General features: G+C 39.4%; 1 protein-coding gene and 1 non-coding gene across 2 annotated transcripts; one reads left to right on the top strand and one right to left on the bottom strand.

Annotated features, from left to right (window-relative positions):
- Positions 1-4,358: 4,358 nt before the first annotated feature.
- On the top strand, positions 4,359-8,616 carry LOC113339335. Its single transcript, XM_026584626.1, has 3 exons — positions 4,359-4,592; positions 5,352-5,413; positions 5,805-8,616. Exon 3 carries the CDS (start codon positions 6,074-6,076, stop codon positions 8,075-8,077), a length of 2,004 nt encoding a protein of 667 aa, XP_026440411.1. The 5' UTR covers positions 4,359-4,592; positions 5,352-5,413; positions 5,805-6,073; the 3' UTR covers positions 8,078-8,616.
- A 595-nt stretch (positions 8,617-9,211) lies between these two features.
- TRNAA-UGC lies at positions 9,212-9,284 on the bottom strand. The gene has a single exon. It is a non-coding gene; the product is annotated as a tRNA-Ala (tRNA).
- Between the last annotated feature and the right edge of the window lie 7,471 nt (positions 9,285-16,755).

Raw genomic sequence — 16,755 nt, 5'->3', positions numbered from 1 at the left:
TAGGTGTCGACCAATTTTGACCAGGTCAATGTTGACCGGCAGTAATTTTTCGATGTTACGAAAAAATTAGTAACGTCTAGAAACTGTTTCAAATTTCCACGTAGTAACGGCTCTGGATTTACGACCTCGTTGTTACAAAATAATTCTTAACGGCCCTGAGCAATTAAGACCAGAATTCGTAACGGCCAGAAAGCCGTTACAAAAAATGTAACACCCACTTTTGAATTAGGCGACGGACGTTACAACCCGTTTTTACTAATCCGAAAATTTGGTGTAGTGTTAACACTGTCACAAGTAGTTCACTTACTCCTGCGACTGCGTTTTTGTGAAATACTAATGCCTTCTTACTGTGTTAGTAATGCCATTGATATTCATCTTCATAAGTCTATATTTTTTTAAATTCTAATGCCTGCAATAATAACCAACTACATTGTTACAAGTAGTTCATTCACGAGATGTGTCGTAGTAGATGTTTGTCAACTGTATAGGCATATTGACAATCATAGCTTTGTAATGTCGTATTTCTCACATGGGTGTTGACAATTGTATTCTTGGTTGTTGAATTATGCAAGAGGTACCCTTGATGCCTCCATGAAGAAACTCCTTATGGGAGTTATTGAAATAGGCATGTAACAATCAAAATCTGTATAATGATGATTAATAAATGTTGCACGGTAGGATTTAAAATTATGAGAGATAATTAGTCGGTCATGGAGGATTTAAAATATATGAAAACTAACTTTATGAAAGCAACAAAAAAGGCACAAAAGAGCAAAAAATATGAGTTTGTGAAGCACAATTCGGATTTTACATGCACATAACTCTATTATAGAGGTAAACTTTGGTAATGGGAGATTTTCTCGTCAACAAGGTATATTTTGATTCATTGAGTAAAGTTGGGTCTTAATGCAGATTTTGGATTTTAATAATGGATTGTGGTACCAATGCAAGATTTTAGGCTAGGATATAAATTATTGGACCATTAGATGATTTGGATCGCAAACTAGATTCTGTCCCAAAAGAGTAAATCTCTAATCACTAAAAAAAATCATATCACCACATAATTAAATCACGTTGCGCGTCGATTACATAAAAAATTATTTCCCTTATTTCTTATTAAATATGTTATACAGATTAGCAAAATATGAATAAAAAGAAAATACTGACGATATTTATTGATTATTTGAATAAAAAAGACAATATATAAGAGGTTTAGAGAGAGTCATTCGTCGTTACAACCACTTTTCAAACTAGTATATTTAACTATTTTTTTCTTCCAATTACATATTATCACCACCAGGGGATAACAACCAGTCAATGTTATTCCAAAAATTTCTTACTGAATACATAAGTTCTCAACTACAAGATTCTGTTCGTTTAAACCACATAGTAGTAGCTCATTGTCAGTGAAATTTAGTCGAATGATTTATATTATATGAGCTTAGGTAGATCCTAAAATTTAGACTCTTAGCTACAGGTCCATTTACTATTGCTGCATTTACTCATAGTTGCTCCACAAAGTTTCTCTATAAGGTTTCACGATTTCTACTTGTGCAGAGAATCATGTGACTATTACATTTATCTCTTAACTCTCTTCCAACATTGGGTTAATCAATAAACCAATTTATTTGTCCTAAACAATCTATCAATCAATTATAAACATACACATTCATTATAGTAAAAAGAAACTATAATCATGTGACGAATTCAAAATAAAATTAACTTAAATAAAATCTAGAACATTGAATTCATCGTAATCAAAATAAATTCAACTGTTCGTATGTTTATTAAAACCCATGGAGAATATATGAAATAATAAAAGGAAATACGCTACAAAAATACCAAGGTTTTCCCCTTTTTTTTGGCTAAATCCTAATCTTCTTGATCCTAACATCTCAATATTTATTTTGATATGAAACTTGTATGTTTCTGGTTAAAATTGTCGCTTAGATGGTACTCAAGTATTTGAAGTTCCAACACTTTGATTTCCATGTCAAAAGTTCGCAAAAACCCAAAATTAGGGAAAAAATGTTCAAGACAAGCCCCCAAAACAAACTCATTTCTTGCAAGTGCATCCCTATAAAAGGACCAACAAAAAATAAAAATAAAATCCAAGTTGGTTTCAGTGCTTTGCTCATAATTTGTTCGTTCAATGTCGGAATAACTCTATTCTTTCGATGTCGGAATGACTTCAAGTTCTGGTGACAAAATTTCCAATTATGTGCAAAATCTTGGGTTTGTTAGCACAAAAACGCGTGTTTAGATTTATTGAGATTAGTCCCACATTGGATGGGAAACTTAAGATCATGTAGTTAATTAGCCTTGGGCAACATTAACCTTGTAAGTCGGTGTTTGAGATTAGTTAGGCCCAATGACTCAGATCAGATCAGTGATGAGTCATTTGACCTCACCTTCACTTCCTTTATTTCGCGTCACCCAATTTAATATCCATGTGTTAGACCCAAAATGGCTATACATGAGGGAGCATGTTGTAATACCCCGACATTCGGCAGTGGTTGGCTGAATGGAATATAAGTAATGATTTGTCCTTTCCTAACACCGAGGCCTGATGGGTTCACTTGATTGAGTTGTGGGTGGGAAAAACTTCTCAGTTAAGCGTGCTCGCCCGGGAGTAGTCATAGGATGGGTGACCTCTCAGGAAGCTGTTGCTACCGCAGAAGTGCCGTTAAAAATCCCACATTGCTGGATAACCGCAGTGGGTAAGTGGGAACAATATCGGTGTTAGTTGGGATACAACTAGGGGTCGTTTGCTTGTGATCGGGTGGGAGAGTATGCTGGGGTGTTATGCCAGATAATGGTCTCACAAGAGGCAAGGAACATCTACATTAAACCGAGGCCTTTTCAGCACAATTGGATGCAGAGTTGGCAGAAAAATCTGAAGTTAAGCGTGCTCGGGCGGGAGTAATCCAAGGATAGGTGACCATCCGGGAAGTTTCTGCTGGATTACCGCAGTGATGCCCGTTGAAAACCCACACTGCTGGATGACCGCAGTGGCTAAGTGGGGACAATATCGGTGGAGGGACGGGTCATTACAAATGGTATCAGAGCCGACGACGGGTCACCTGCCGAGGGTGGGAAGGTACGCTGGACGGAGTTGGTCCAGGTGCTTCTCATGAGGGTCACAGAATGTCGGAGATCTGGGCTTGCGAATATATTCTGGATCCGAGGACGACTCCAATTTAAGGTGGTGGTATTGTAATACCGTGATATTCGGCAGTGGTTGGCCGAATGGAATATAAGTAATGATTTGTCCTTTCCTAACACCGAGACTTGATGGGTTCACTTGATTGAGTTGTGGGGAAAAACTTCTCAGTTAAGCGTGCTCGTCCGGGAGTAGTCACATGATGGGTGACCTCTCGGGAAGCTGTTGCTGGATGACTGCAGTAGTGCCGTTAAAAATCCCACACTGCTGGATAACCGCAACGGGTAAGTGAGAACAATATCGGTGTTAGTTGAGATACAACTAGGGGTCGTTTGCTTGTTCTCGGGTGGGAGAGTATGCTGGGGTGTTATGCCAGATACTGGTCTCAGAAGAAGCAAGGAACGTCTACATTATACCGAGGCCTTTTCAGCCCAACTGGCTCCATATTTGGCAGAAAACTCTGAAGTTAAGCGCGATCGGGCGGGAGTAATCCAGGGATGAATGATCATCCGGAAAGTTTCTGCTGGATTACCGCAGCGGTGCCTGTTGAAAACCCCACATTGCCGGATGACCGCGGCTAAGTGGAGACAGTATCGGTGGAGGGACGGATCATTACACATGTTAAGATTAATCTCACGTTAAATGGACAACTAACGATATTGCAGTCAATAAGTCTAAGGCAACCCTAACCTTATAAACCGTTTTCCGAGGCCAGTTAGGCCCATGAACATCATTAAAATTCATGGTCATATTAGCGTTCACAAGTATCATATCATTGAGATGAATATATATCAAATCACAAAGTATATTCTAGGCCAAATAAAAATGAAAACCTTTGTTTATGCACCTAGTACAGATTTATATATTCACGATGAAAATGATTTCTTTTTGTTAATTTTTAAAGAATTTGATGCGATGAATTTTAAACTCAGGACATCAATATGAATATCAATGACTTTACCACTGTACCAAACTGATACTGACAAAATAATTAATAAATGAGTACCAAACATTGCCAAATCCAATTTGGCCACCCTTTTTTTTCTTCCTTTTGTTTTCTTTGAATGCAACATAGAGTGGTTGTTATCTAACATGGGAAAGTCTCGCAATAATGAGATGCCTCTTGGCACAAATCAAAATTCAATCCAAGCATATAATTGCATGACGTATTGTGTCGTGGCATTGTAGCGAATCGATTGCGCCACGAGAAAAAAAGAAAAAGAAAAAAAAGAAAGTGTCCTTCCTCCACTCTTCACCACCACCACCAAACAGCCGTCAAATGGTCTCTCTCTCTTAACGTGCACCGCTTTTTAATATCTTCTCTCTTTCTATAATCTCCTCTTGTCTTCTCTATACTGTGTTTTCCTGCCGGCAAAACCCTAATTCATCCCCACCAATTCTCTGATTACAGTCTCTGTTCTCAATACAGGTACAAAGTTCAACCCTTTTCTCTGTTTGAAGATCTGATTTTTCTTTTTTTTTTTTTTTTTTTTTTTTTTTTTTTTTTTTTTTTTTTTTTTTTTTTTTTTTTGATTTTTTTAGTGATTGAATTGAATTGATTTGTGGTCTGTTTTGTTGTTTTTATATTTGATTGAGATTAATTTGTAGAAGATATTGGGTTTTTCGGTTGATTGAATTGTGAATTTTCAATTCTGTTTCTCAATTACTATTCTGTTGAATTATTGTATCTTAGATTGGTGTTTTTTTTTTGTTTGATTGATTGAGCTGAAACCCATCTCTGTAATCTTGTTTAGATTCAAAATTATTATGAAATATTATGAAAGATTGAAGCTTTTTGTTTGTTTGAATTTAGGGGTAATTTTATTATTAAGAGAAAGTTGATTCATTTTTTAATTTCAATTGATGCTATTGTTGTCGGGGGAGAAATAATATTTTTTTTTTCTATTTTGTGAATGTTGCCGGGGTTTGGGGTTTTGTGATTTTTTTTGCCATTTTCGGGGGTTTTGCATGAACCTAGACATATATTAGTGAATATGGAAGAAATTTGTGGTCCTTGATTTGGAGTTCCAGTGATTTGTGCTGTAATTTGATTCTATCAATAAATGGAATTTATATTTCGTTTGGTTGTACCTTCATTTGCCGAATTGAGCATTTCTTTTGTTTGTTGTTGTTGTTGTTGTTAGTCTGCTTTTATTCCATTTTCTTACCCATTTTGTTTCTGAAGCAGATCGTTTCACTCTTTGTCTGGACTACTTACTTTGGAATTTCAGTGGAATTGGGATTTCTGAGGTGAATTCCTTATCTTTAAACTTTTTTGTTGTCTTGTCTTGCAATATGGTTAGGAAGAAAGAAAATGGATTTGGTTCTTCATTTATGTGTTAATTACTACTTTGATCAGATATGAAATTGTTTCGGGCGTTTTGTGGATTTGTTTATGAATGACATGAGCATGTTTGTGTGTGTTTCTAACCATCTGCTAAGATGGAACGAATAGTTAATCTCCGGGTTTGTATTCGTATATGTACTAGTTGTCACCATCCTTACTTCTCACATGCTATTATACTGCATAAAGTTGATATTGTTTTTTGATATCTTCCTTTTCTTATGTCTACTGTATCTTTGCTCTTACTCAAAACCTATTTGGTTCGTCTCTAATGGACGTGTGTTTGGTTTGGAACAGGATGTTCAATTGCGAGGATGTTATTGCAAAAAGTGAAAGTTTCTGTATGACTGTCGTTTCCTTCTGATTTGTTTGAGTTTGTAACTTTGTGGAAGATGGACCGTCGTGATACATCAGGATTTGTTAGTGGGGGGTGTTTCTAATCTACAGAAGACCACTAGTGTAGTTTTTGTATTTTGGTTTCTTTTCTCTTTTATTTTAGGCCCGAAAGTGAGGTTGGATTTTCATTTAGCTACTTTAAGAGTTAGTGTGTATACGATAGTATTTCTATGGGAACTGGGTTTCAACATTTCGGATTTATCAGTGATCCGTCTTCAAATGTATTTGAGCATCTGAGCAATGTCAATCAAGTTGGAAGAGCTGGAGTCGGTGATTGTACAAGCACTATTTTGTGTCTGGATTCACCTGGTGCTTCTACTTCTTTCTTTTCCAACTCTAAAGAAGTGAAGAACCAGTGGAGTATGATTGATGGATATAAGGGCCCCGGGGGTGGAGGTGAATGTTCTTTGGTTCCTGGGCTTGGGCGGCCATCTAGTCCGACTGACAGTAAGGGAAGTGGTGAGACTGTTTGCACTGCTTCATCAGCAGCAAAAGAAACTGAAGAGTCCTCAGTGGGTATCGATTTGGAAATTAGTCTTCATAGTGGTAACAAAAAGAGCCACCCTAAAACAAGCTCCACCAGTGAAACTAGAAAGGCACCAGGGGGTAAGAAACCGATGTTTGACCTCAACTTATCCCTCTTTTCAGAACCAGGTGAATCTAATATTACCAGTGTCATTTTGAGCCCAGGTGTTGATAAGACTAATTTAGATACGCCACTTATGGTTAATGGGGTTCCTGTTGGAGACATTGACTCACCATCTTCTTGTCGGGATCATGGTAATTGTTTGCTTTCATCTGGTACAGTGCATAAGGCAAATGCTATTTTTGGAAGTACTACTCTTGGCAATGTTGATCTGGGAACTGTAGCTCCAGACTACTCATCAACCATGGTAACCGCAGCGAATAGCTCAGTTTCCTGTTCATCAGGGCTAAGTCAGCATCGCAGTGCTAGCTCCAAAGTGTGTAAATTTCAAGGATGCCAGAAAGGAGCAAGAGGGGCTTCTGGCCTCTGTATTGCCCATGGAGGTGGCCGGAGGTGTCAAAAAACAGGGTGCCACAAAGGAGCTGAGGGTCGAACAGTTTACTGCAAAGCCCATGGTGGTGGTCGGCGGTGCCAATTTTTAGGGTGTACAAAGAGTGCTGAAGGACGCACAGATTTGTGTATTGCCCATGGTGGTGGCAGAAGATGCACCCACGAAGGTTGTTCCCGAGCTGCTAGAGGGAAATCTGGTTTGTGTATTCGTCATGGAGGTGGCAAAAGATGTCAGATTGAAGATTGTCCCAAGAGTGCAGAAGGGTTATCTGGTCTTTGCATCTCCCATGGAGGTGGTCGGCGCTGCCACTTTCCTGAATGCACCAAAGGGGCACAAGGAAGCACAATGTTCTGCAAGGCCCATGGCGGGGGCAAGCGGTGCTCAGTTTTCGGGTGCACAAAGGGAGCTGAAGGAAGCACACCTTTTTGTAAAGCTCATGGTGGAGGAAAAAGGTGTACTTTCGAAGGAGGCGGGGTATGTCCCAAGAGTGTTCATGGAGGTACTCTTTTCTGTGTGGCTCACGGAGGTGGAAAGAGATGTGCTATACCAGATTGCACTAAGAGTGCAAGAGGTAGGACAGATTTCTGTGTCCGCCATGGTGGAGGCAAGAGATGCAAGTTTCAAGGATGTGATAAGAGTGCTCAAGGCAGCACTGACTTCTGCAAGGCACATGGTGGAGGGAAAAGATGTTTGTGGGGACAGCCTGGGACAGAGTTTGCCATTCCAGATGCTTCTCAGTGTGACAGGTTTGCTAGGGGAAAGCCTGGTCTCTGTTCTGCTCACAGTGCCTTAGTGCAAGACAAGTGTGTTCACGGTGGTGGGACCCTTCTACCAACTTTCTTTGATCCTAAACCTAGCGGTTCCAGTAAAATGACTGTTGAAGACATGAATGTTGATGTTCTGAAGATGCGGATGGCTGGCAGTCATGAAAGTTTCAACCCAATAGGATTTGGAGATCCTTCGAGTTCTTTGTACTCTCCTCCTCAGGTTCAGTTCCCGATGGGGTCAATCACTCTCCCTGAAGGTAGGGTTCATGGTGGCGCTCTAATGGCAATGGCATTGTTTGGTAAAAGCATCATCCCCAATAACGAGGCAGGGACATCATCATATGTGGCACCACCATACAACAGGATGTAAGCCGCACTTCTTTATCTCTTCTCCCTTTTCTAGTGTTGTCAGAGAAGAATGGTGATCTTCTCAATAGTGTTAGTTATTGATGGTGATGATAAGAAGTCAGAGGTTTGATCCTCTCTTTCGTGCATTAGGTGGTGGGATATTGAGTTAGAATTTTGCAAAATTGATTCTCCATTAATAATACCCTTTTGCAAACTAATAAGGGGTATGCAAGCAGCAGCAGCAAATTTGGTTGGGTCTTTCTTTTCTTTGCGTCATACTAGTACTAGGAATGTCAGAGTAGAGTCCTGTAAATATTATTTATTATTATACCATAGTGTGCAGGTTATTGTGGTCATTAAACTTGGGAGAAGAAAAAATAATAATAATAATCCATGAAGTTCTTGTGAATGTGAGTAGCAAGAACAGTAGTTTAGGCATTTCAGTGTCGAGTTCTGTTAGATTATATTTATCATGTACTGATGGCCTGTTGCCCAGGATACTTGGTAGTTGCTGCTCCCTGGGGCAACTTATTATTAATAAAGCTATTTTTGTACAACAAATTGGTAGTGATTTTTGTTTCGAAGAATGCTGGTTTGGATTTTGATGTTAAACTGTGTAGAATGGGAAATCTGTGAAGAACATTACTAAAACTAGCTAGTACGACATTTTGATCCTGAATGAGTTGCTGCAGTGTTCAAAAGTTGCAGGGCAGATGATGTGCTCAACTCTTTGCATATAAGTGGAAAACTAGTCTGTACATCTCTTTAGCAGGTTCTCCACTGGGATTTTACTCCGTTTATGGAGAGGGGTGTGACTGCATCTTACATTTATGGAAGAGGTTTTTGGTACCAGAACCCGATTTAGCAAGTTTGTTCTGACATCAACTTTATAGTTATTCTCCGTATTGCCTGGGATCCCAGTGGAGAACTTGGTAAAGCTAGATTTCTGGGTTGATATTTCCTTCAGGAGTTCCATGGGGTGGATTTTTCCTGGTTAATGAAGAATTATTATAATGAAAGAAAGGGAGAAACAAAAATGCTGGTACATGAATAGCAGACACGAAATGCTGGCCGGCATTGTGGAATCTTTCCCATCAAAGAAACAAAAAAAAAGGAGATGCATGATATATATACATTAGAAAAGAAATAAAAAAATTGGAGATGCAGGGTATCGAACCCTGTACCTCTCGCATGCAAAGCGAGCGCTCTACCATTTGAGCTACATCCCCAAGTGGCATTTAAGCCAAGTAACAGTTATATGTACCTTTGACTTTACTTTTAAGCAGACTTCCCTTTGAAAATTTCCCCAAGTATTTCAACACTGGCAGAATCTTCATGACTGGACATGCTCTTAGAGCATCCACAGTGGGCGACTAAACCCAAATATTTGGTTTATTAACGAGACGTAGTGGGACGGACTATCGATTAAATCCTGACCATCGACTATATTTCAGACTATATTTGGTCTGGGACCAAGACTAAACCCAAATTTGATCGCGCGGGACCTGAAGGCTACGCCCCACACCAGGCGTACATTTAGATTACGCCCCACACCAGGCGTAAATTTAATCTCCGCGCCATTTTTTTTTTTCAATTTTGTATGGGGCGGACGTTTACACCTCCGCCCCATAAGATTACTTTGACTCTTTAGTGGGACGGGCGGAGATTTAATCGTCCGCCCCAATTTTTTTTTTTTTTTTTTTTTTTTAAAACAACGGGCGGATGCACAGTGTTACGCTCGATCAAATTTAGTCTTCCACCGTAGCGTCACACACCAGACTAAACTCAAATTTAGTCGTTTTTTTTGGTCTTTGATCTTTGGTTATACTCGCACCACTGCAGTTGCTCTTAGCAAACAAGCTCGGACCTCGTTCACCCAATCGCTCACACTATGTGGAGTAATCAGGAATAGTGATGTTGTTGGAACCTTAGTCCCACGTTGGTAGATGGGGCTTAATTAGGTGGTTTATAAGTCAATGGGATCTCTTATCTATTCAACCGGTTTTCGAGTTGAGTTCTACCCATGAACTTATGACGAGTTTAGGGTCGCTATCCTAACAGATGTAGCCTAATGAATCATACCTCTACCCGGTTATATACATACTCTTGGCATGCTCCCGGGCTCTACTTGGATTAACAAAACTATAGCGAAATCTGAATAAGAATAAAATGTGCTGATGAATGTAGACTGCACCTATTAATTTCTACCCTTACATTCTGAACTGATCTGGTTCTTCTTAGAAAGATGGTACGAGCTCTTGCACAATTTCAGTATCCGAGTTATCTATGAAGTACACATGTCAAATTCTACCTCTATATGCGAACATGAATTTCATGTAAGAAATTAAACAATCATCATTTTCTTTCAAAACGCGGATAAAAAACTCCGCTGCCAATAACAATTGAATAAGAAGCAATAAGGAAAAACTAAGAAACTATCACTTTAAGGACGATTTCATGACGATGGCTCTACATTTATTACGCATGGGTGTTACAATCCAATGACTTTACCTCCCTAATACAGGAGGACCTTGCAAATCTCTAATCATGCTTTTTCTATGATAAGAGAATAAAAGGTTACTTGTCAGGAAGAGTATATTAAGGAATCATCAAAAAGAAGACAATTTCATTTGTTCCCCCGACGGCTGACCTGAATATTTCCTCCCCTTCTGCTGATAATCTCTGGTAAACACTATAACCGCTGGAAACCTACAGTATACCCAAATAATGATATCTACAAACTATTCAAGCCATCTTAAATATAAATTCAGAACTTTATTATGATGATGATAATATTGGACAATAAGCTTTACATAGACCCTAACTTACCTCCAAGATATTACTTAGACTATAAAATAACTCAACCCCTTTTTGCAATCATCTCTTTCCCCTTACATGATGGAATACATCTAATGAAGATAATGGTTTACATCTAACAAAGCCTACTACTTCGCCTATAATTTTGGCTATTTTTACGCGATGTTGTCTCCTATCATCTCCTTGAGATAAATCAAACTATTCCTCGCTAACATTGTTCATACTTTCTCGTGAACCTTATCCTTCTCCCTGGGAAGTGGGTACTCACCTAACATTATCTTCGCCAATTTATAACCTCTTCGCAATTCAATTCATCTTCGCAATCTACTTACATTCCAAGTAAACTTGTTGCTCTTATCACCTAATTGAAGTCATCGCTTACCTCGACAGTGACCAATTAGGATTATGCTAATACTCACTATGAACTCCTCCCAGAGTTATTAGGTTTTCTTAAATCATTCCTCGTAGCAAGGTGATATTTTGTATCTACATTTTGCCTCTTCTTTCACGGTTATGACAAAGGAAGGATGCTAAGAGAACTTAGCTATTGACATGCCTCCCATTAACTTATGGTATTCCCTATAACCGTTTCCACATTTCCGCGATTTCCGAATTATCGTCTCCACGTGTTTACTTCTTCGGCTTTTGACCGACACATCTTTATTAACCTCCCCCTCCCCATTTGACTGGTAACTGCCTTAACCGGTTGATTTACCCTAATAAATATCTCCGTCGAGAGATTATTCTTCGTTTTTTTTTTGACTGGAAAATTTCATTAAAGAAATAATCAGTCATAAAGGCATATTGGGTATATTCTTGTATATTTGCATATATTCACTTACTTGTCTTGAGAAGATATTCACCTCTTTTAGATTATCTTTAGAATATTGTTGTAACCCTAACTCCTTTATATAGGAGTCTTTGTGATCAATGAAAAGACACGGAATTGAATCATCTCTCTCGTTTTGTTCTTTGAGTTATCTCGTCTTGTCTTAGGTTATAGAAACCTTCATGGTATCTTGAGTCCGGTAACAATGTCTAGTATTTTAACTTCAACCTCTTCTTCACCAACCAAACAGTCCTCCATATATGCTCTAGCTTCCAATGATGGACCAGGAACTATCATCACACATGTAGTTCTCAAAGGATCAAACTATGAAGAATGGGCTAAAGGATTTCGTATTTCTTTGGGTGCGAAACGCAAGCTGGGTTTCATTAACGGTAAACTCTCGAAACCTTCTGATGATTCTTCTGACCTGGATGACTGGTGGACTATAAACTACATGATCGTTGCCTGGATTTTTAACACAATTGATCCAGTTCTTCGTTCCTCAATTTCCTATCGTGACACCGCCTTTGATTTATGGGAAGACATCAGGCTTCGTTTTTCTCTTGGGAATGGAATAAAAATTTTTCAGCTTAAAACTGATGTCGCCGGTTGCAAACAAAAAGATGGAGAGTCTATTCAAGACTATTACGGGAGGCTGAAGAAACTCTGGGATGACATCAATGACTTTGATGCTTTACCTTCTTGTAAGTGCTCAGGTTGTACCTGTGATCTTAATATGACTCTACGTACTCGAAGTAACAATGATCAGGTACGTGAATTTTTAATGGGTCTTATAACCTATTATGCTAATGTTCGTTCTAGTATTTTGGGCACCGAACCACTTCCGTCTCTGCACACTGTGTATTCCCGTCTCATCCAAGAGGAAGAGGTTCGATCTTATACTCAGCCGAAGGAGGATATCGTTTCTCCAATGGCTTTTCTTGCTCACGGCAATAATCCCCAAGGATCGAAATCAGGAGCTGTTAAAACTCCGTTGAAGTGCACCTATTGTGGTCATAATGGACATCTTGAGGATCGATGTTGGGAGAAGCATGGGTATCCAGATGGTCGCCAGCCCATACGTCCACCTGCAGCTTATCTCAACACCGAGTCACCAGCTCACCGTAACCAACCAGCAGCTAAGGCAAACGCTATTGTTGGTGAGATGCCAACTACAAATCATGTTCGTCTCTCTGGTAAGCGTGGTCACATCTAGATTGTTGACACAGGAGCCTCCAATCATGTTTGTTGTGATGACACTGTGTTTGAATCTTGTCATAATATTAGTCCTCTTCAAGTTGGCCTGCCTAATGGTGTCAGCATACAAGCAACCAAAATTGGCATTGTGCAGTTAAATGATTTTCTTATATTGCACAATGTGCTGTTCGTTCCTCAATTCACATGCAATCTTCTCTCCGTTTCTCAACTTTTATCTTCATCGCATGCTACTCATGCACAGAAGAATACTATAAGTGTTCAATTCACTAACTCTGAATGTGTTATACAGGACCATACTTTGAGGATGAGGATTGGTATGGGTAAGCTCATGGATGGGCTGTATTGCTTGATGGTGGGGAAACCAGCTCGTGTCAACGTTGTGTTAGAGAAGACTGCAACAGAATTATGGCACAAACGGCTTGGTCATCCTTCTATCCAAGCTTTGAAGTCTCTACCTCAGATTGGTTGTGTTGATAGTCAGTTAGATTTTCATGCTTGTGATGTCTGTCATAGAGCCCAGCAAACTCGTACTTCGTTTCCATTGAGTAATAGTAGGGAAGTTGATTTATTTGAGTTAATTCATTGCGACGTTTGGGGGCCTTATCATCCAAATCGTTCCTGTAACTCGAGATATTTTTTAACCATTGTTGATGATTTTTCTAGATGTGTTTGGGTGTATTTGATGAAAACCAAAGATGAGGTACCTACCTTGTTAACAAACTTCTTTGCACTGGTTGAACGACAGTTTACTCGAAAGGTTAAGACTTTACGCAGTGATAATGGAACTGAGTTCAAAGGTCTCGTTTCTTATTTTCGAAACAATGGCATTATTCATCAAACCTCTGTCGTTAAGACACCACAACAAAACGCTAGGGTAGAAAGAAAGCATCGTCACATTCTTAATGTCGCTCGTGCGCTACGTTTTCAAGCATCCTTACCAATCGACTTTTTGGGAGAATGTGTTCTTACTGCTGCCTACTTAATTAATCGAACCCCTTCTCGTGTTCTTCAATTCAAGACGCCTTATGATCTTATTTATGGTTCAGCTCCATCTATTCACTCTCTCAGGGTCTTTGGATGTCTCTGTTACGCGAAAAACCTCAATCCTTGTGATAAATTTGACAGTCGCAGCCGTCGTTGCATATTTCTCGGCTATCCATTTGGAAAGAAGTCCTGACACCTATTTGATCTTGACACAGGCCATTACTTTCAGTCTCGAGACGTACATTTTATTGAAGATACTTTCCCGTTGGCAGATAATGATGAGCTTCTGAAACTGCACTCACTGTATTCTGATGCGGTCACTGATTCAGCTACTAGAAATTTGTCTGACGATCATTTTGAAGCTGACTCCAATAATGCACATGTATCTGGTGGTTCTTCTTCCGCTGCTACTCTCTCGCCTGTTGACACTGCACCTCCACAGACTAGTTCCCATATTCCGTCAGTCTTCCTGGCTGATGCACAACACACAGCACATATTGCTGAGAATGATGCACAGCCGTTTTCTCAGACGGTACCTGCTGTAAATGATACATGTTCAGCTCATAAGGAAATTGATTCAGCACCTACTTCTTCTTCTGCTGTGCCTGCGTCTGGTACAAAATTTGTTACTCCTTCTCTCACAGACAATACAGATAGTCGAGATCATCATAATATAGTTGCAGACGAGGAACTTGGCCGGGGTAAACGTACAAAATTTGAGAACGTTAGGCACAAGGATTTTGTCCAGTGACAGGGTGTTTCAAAACAGTCTAACACGACCTTGGTTTCCCCTGCAGCTTCACCTATACCAGTCAAGTCCTCAGGTATTCCCTATCCTATAACTCATTTTGTGAATTGTGATGCATTTTCTACTGCACATCGTTTTTTTGTTGCAGCTATTTCAAATGATGTTGAACCCAAATCATTTAAAGAGGCAATGGCTGATCCACGATGGCGTCAGACAATGCAGGCTGAAATTGCTGCACTTATTTCCAATGGTACATGGACAATTGAAGATTTGCCTGCCAACAAGTCTGCAATTGGTTGCATGTGGGTTTTTCGCATTAAGCGAAAATCTGATGGCTCAATTGAGCGTTACAAAGCCAGATTAGTTGTTTTTGGAAATCATCAACATGAAGGAATTAATTTCACTGAAACTTTTGCTCCCACAGTAAAGATGGTAACTGTACGAACTCTTCTTGCGGTTGCTGCAATAAAAAACTGGGAGTTAGTTCAGATGGATGTGCACAATGCGTTTCTTCATGGTGATTTAAATGAAGAAGTCTATATGCGACTTCCTCCTGGTTTTAGTAATGGATTATCTGGCAAAGTTTGTAGACTTCGTAAGTCATTGTATGGTCTACGCCAGGCTCCACGGTGTTGGTATGCTAAGCTAGCAGCTGCTTTGCGTACATATGGCTTTTCTACCAGTGCTTCTGATCACTCGTTATTTCTTTATCGTCATGGGAATATTATCATGTATATTCTTGTATATGTGGACGATCTTGTTATTGCTGGTAACAACACAGCTGCTATTCGAGAATTTCAGGAATATCTAGGCAGATGTTTTCACATGAAGAATTTGGGAAAATTAAAATACTTTCTAGGCATTGAGGTAGCTAGAAGTTCCAAAGGAATTTTCCTTTGTCAGCGCAAATATGCTCTAGATATATTGACAGAAACAGGTCTTCTTGGTTCAAAACCAACTAATATTCCCATGGAAGAAAATCATCGGCTGGCTCTTGCCTCAGACTCACCTATGGCTGATCCTGCTCGTTACAGAAGGTTGGTAGGGAAACTGATTTATCTTAATCTTACACGGCCGGATCTGTGTTATTCTGCTCATATTCTTTCCCAGTTTTTACAACATCCAACTCAATCACATTGGGATGCTGCACTTCGAGTTGTGCGCTATTTGAAATCTAGCCCGGGGCAAGGTATTTTACTTCGTGCTGATTCCAAGTTAGTTCTTGATGCTTATTGTGATGCAAATTGGGCTAGCTGTCCACTTAGTCGACGTTCACTCACGGCACACTTTATCTTTCTCGGGGGTTCTCCTATATCTTGGAAAACGAAGAAACAAACCACAGTTTCTCGTTCTTCAGCCGAAGCAGAATATCGTGCTTTGACTTCAACAACTTGTGAAATCATTTGGTTAAAAGGGTTATTACGGAATTTTGGTATAAGACATACAAAACCAGTCTCGATTCATTGTGATAGTCAAGCTGCATTACATATTGCTAATAATCCTGTCTTTCATGAACGAACAAAGCATATCGAGATTGACTGTCACTTTGTGCGTGACGAAATACATCGAGGTACTATTCGTCCATCTTATATTCATACTACCTCTCAACTAGCTGATATTCTGACTAAAGCCTTGGGACGTCAGCAGTTTCAAACTCTTCTTCTCAAGATGTACATTTCGACTCTTCATGCTCCAACTTGAGGAGGGGGGGGGGGCATTGGGTATATTCTTGTATATTTGCATATATTCACTTACTTGTCTTGAGAAGATATTCACCTCTTTTAGAATATCTTTAGAATATTGTTGTAACCCTAACTCCTTTATATAGGAGTCTTTGTGATCAATGAAAAGACACGGAATTGAATCATCTCTCTCGTTTTGTTCTTTGAGTTATCTCGTCTTGTCTTAGGTTATAGAAACCTTCAAGGCATGAAAATATACATGAAAAATATAAAGAAAAAGATAGGATCTCATGCCAGAACAACATCCCATTTACAGATGATTGTACTTGAAGAAATGTTCTCAAAACATCTACACCAGTTGTAAATAATGCATTTAACTGCAATGATCAACCGGTTAGCACCCCTTCTTATGTTCCCATAAA

Source organism: Papaver somniferum, unplaced genomic scaffold (assembly GCF_003573695.1).
Source record: "Papaver somniferum cultivar HN1 unplaced genomic scaffold, ASM357369v1 unplaced-scaffold_21, whole genome shotgun sequence".
NCBI lineage: Eukaryota > Viridiplantae > Streptophyta > Magnoliopsida > Ranunculales > Papaveraceae > Papaver > Papaver somniferum.
This window is presented reverse-complemented; position numbering and strand designations above follow the sequence as displayed.

Coding starts and splice junctions, on each gene's coding strand:
- LOC113339335 (XM_026584626.1), top strand. CDS start 6,074: ATGGGAACTGGGTTTCAACATTTCGGATTTATCAGTGATCCGTCTTCA.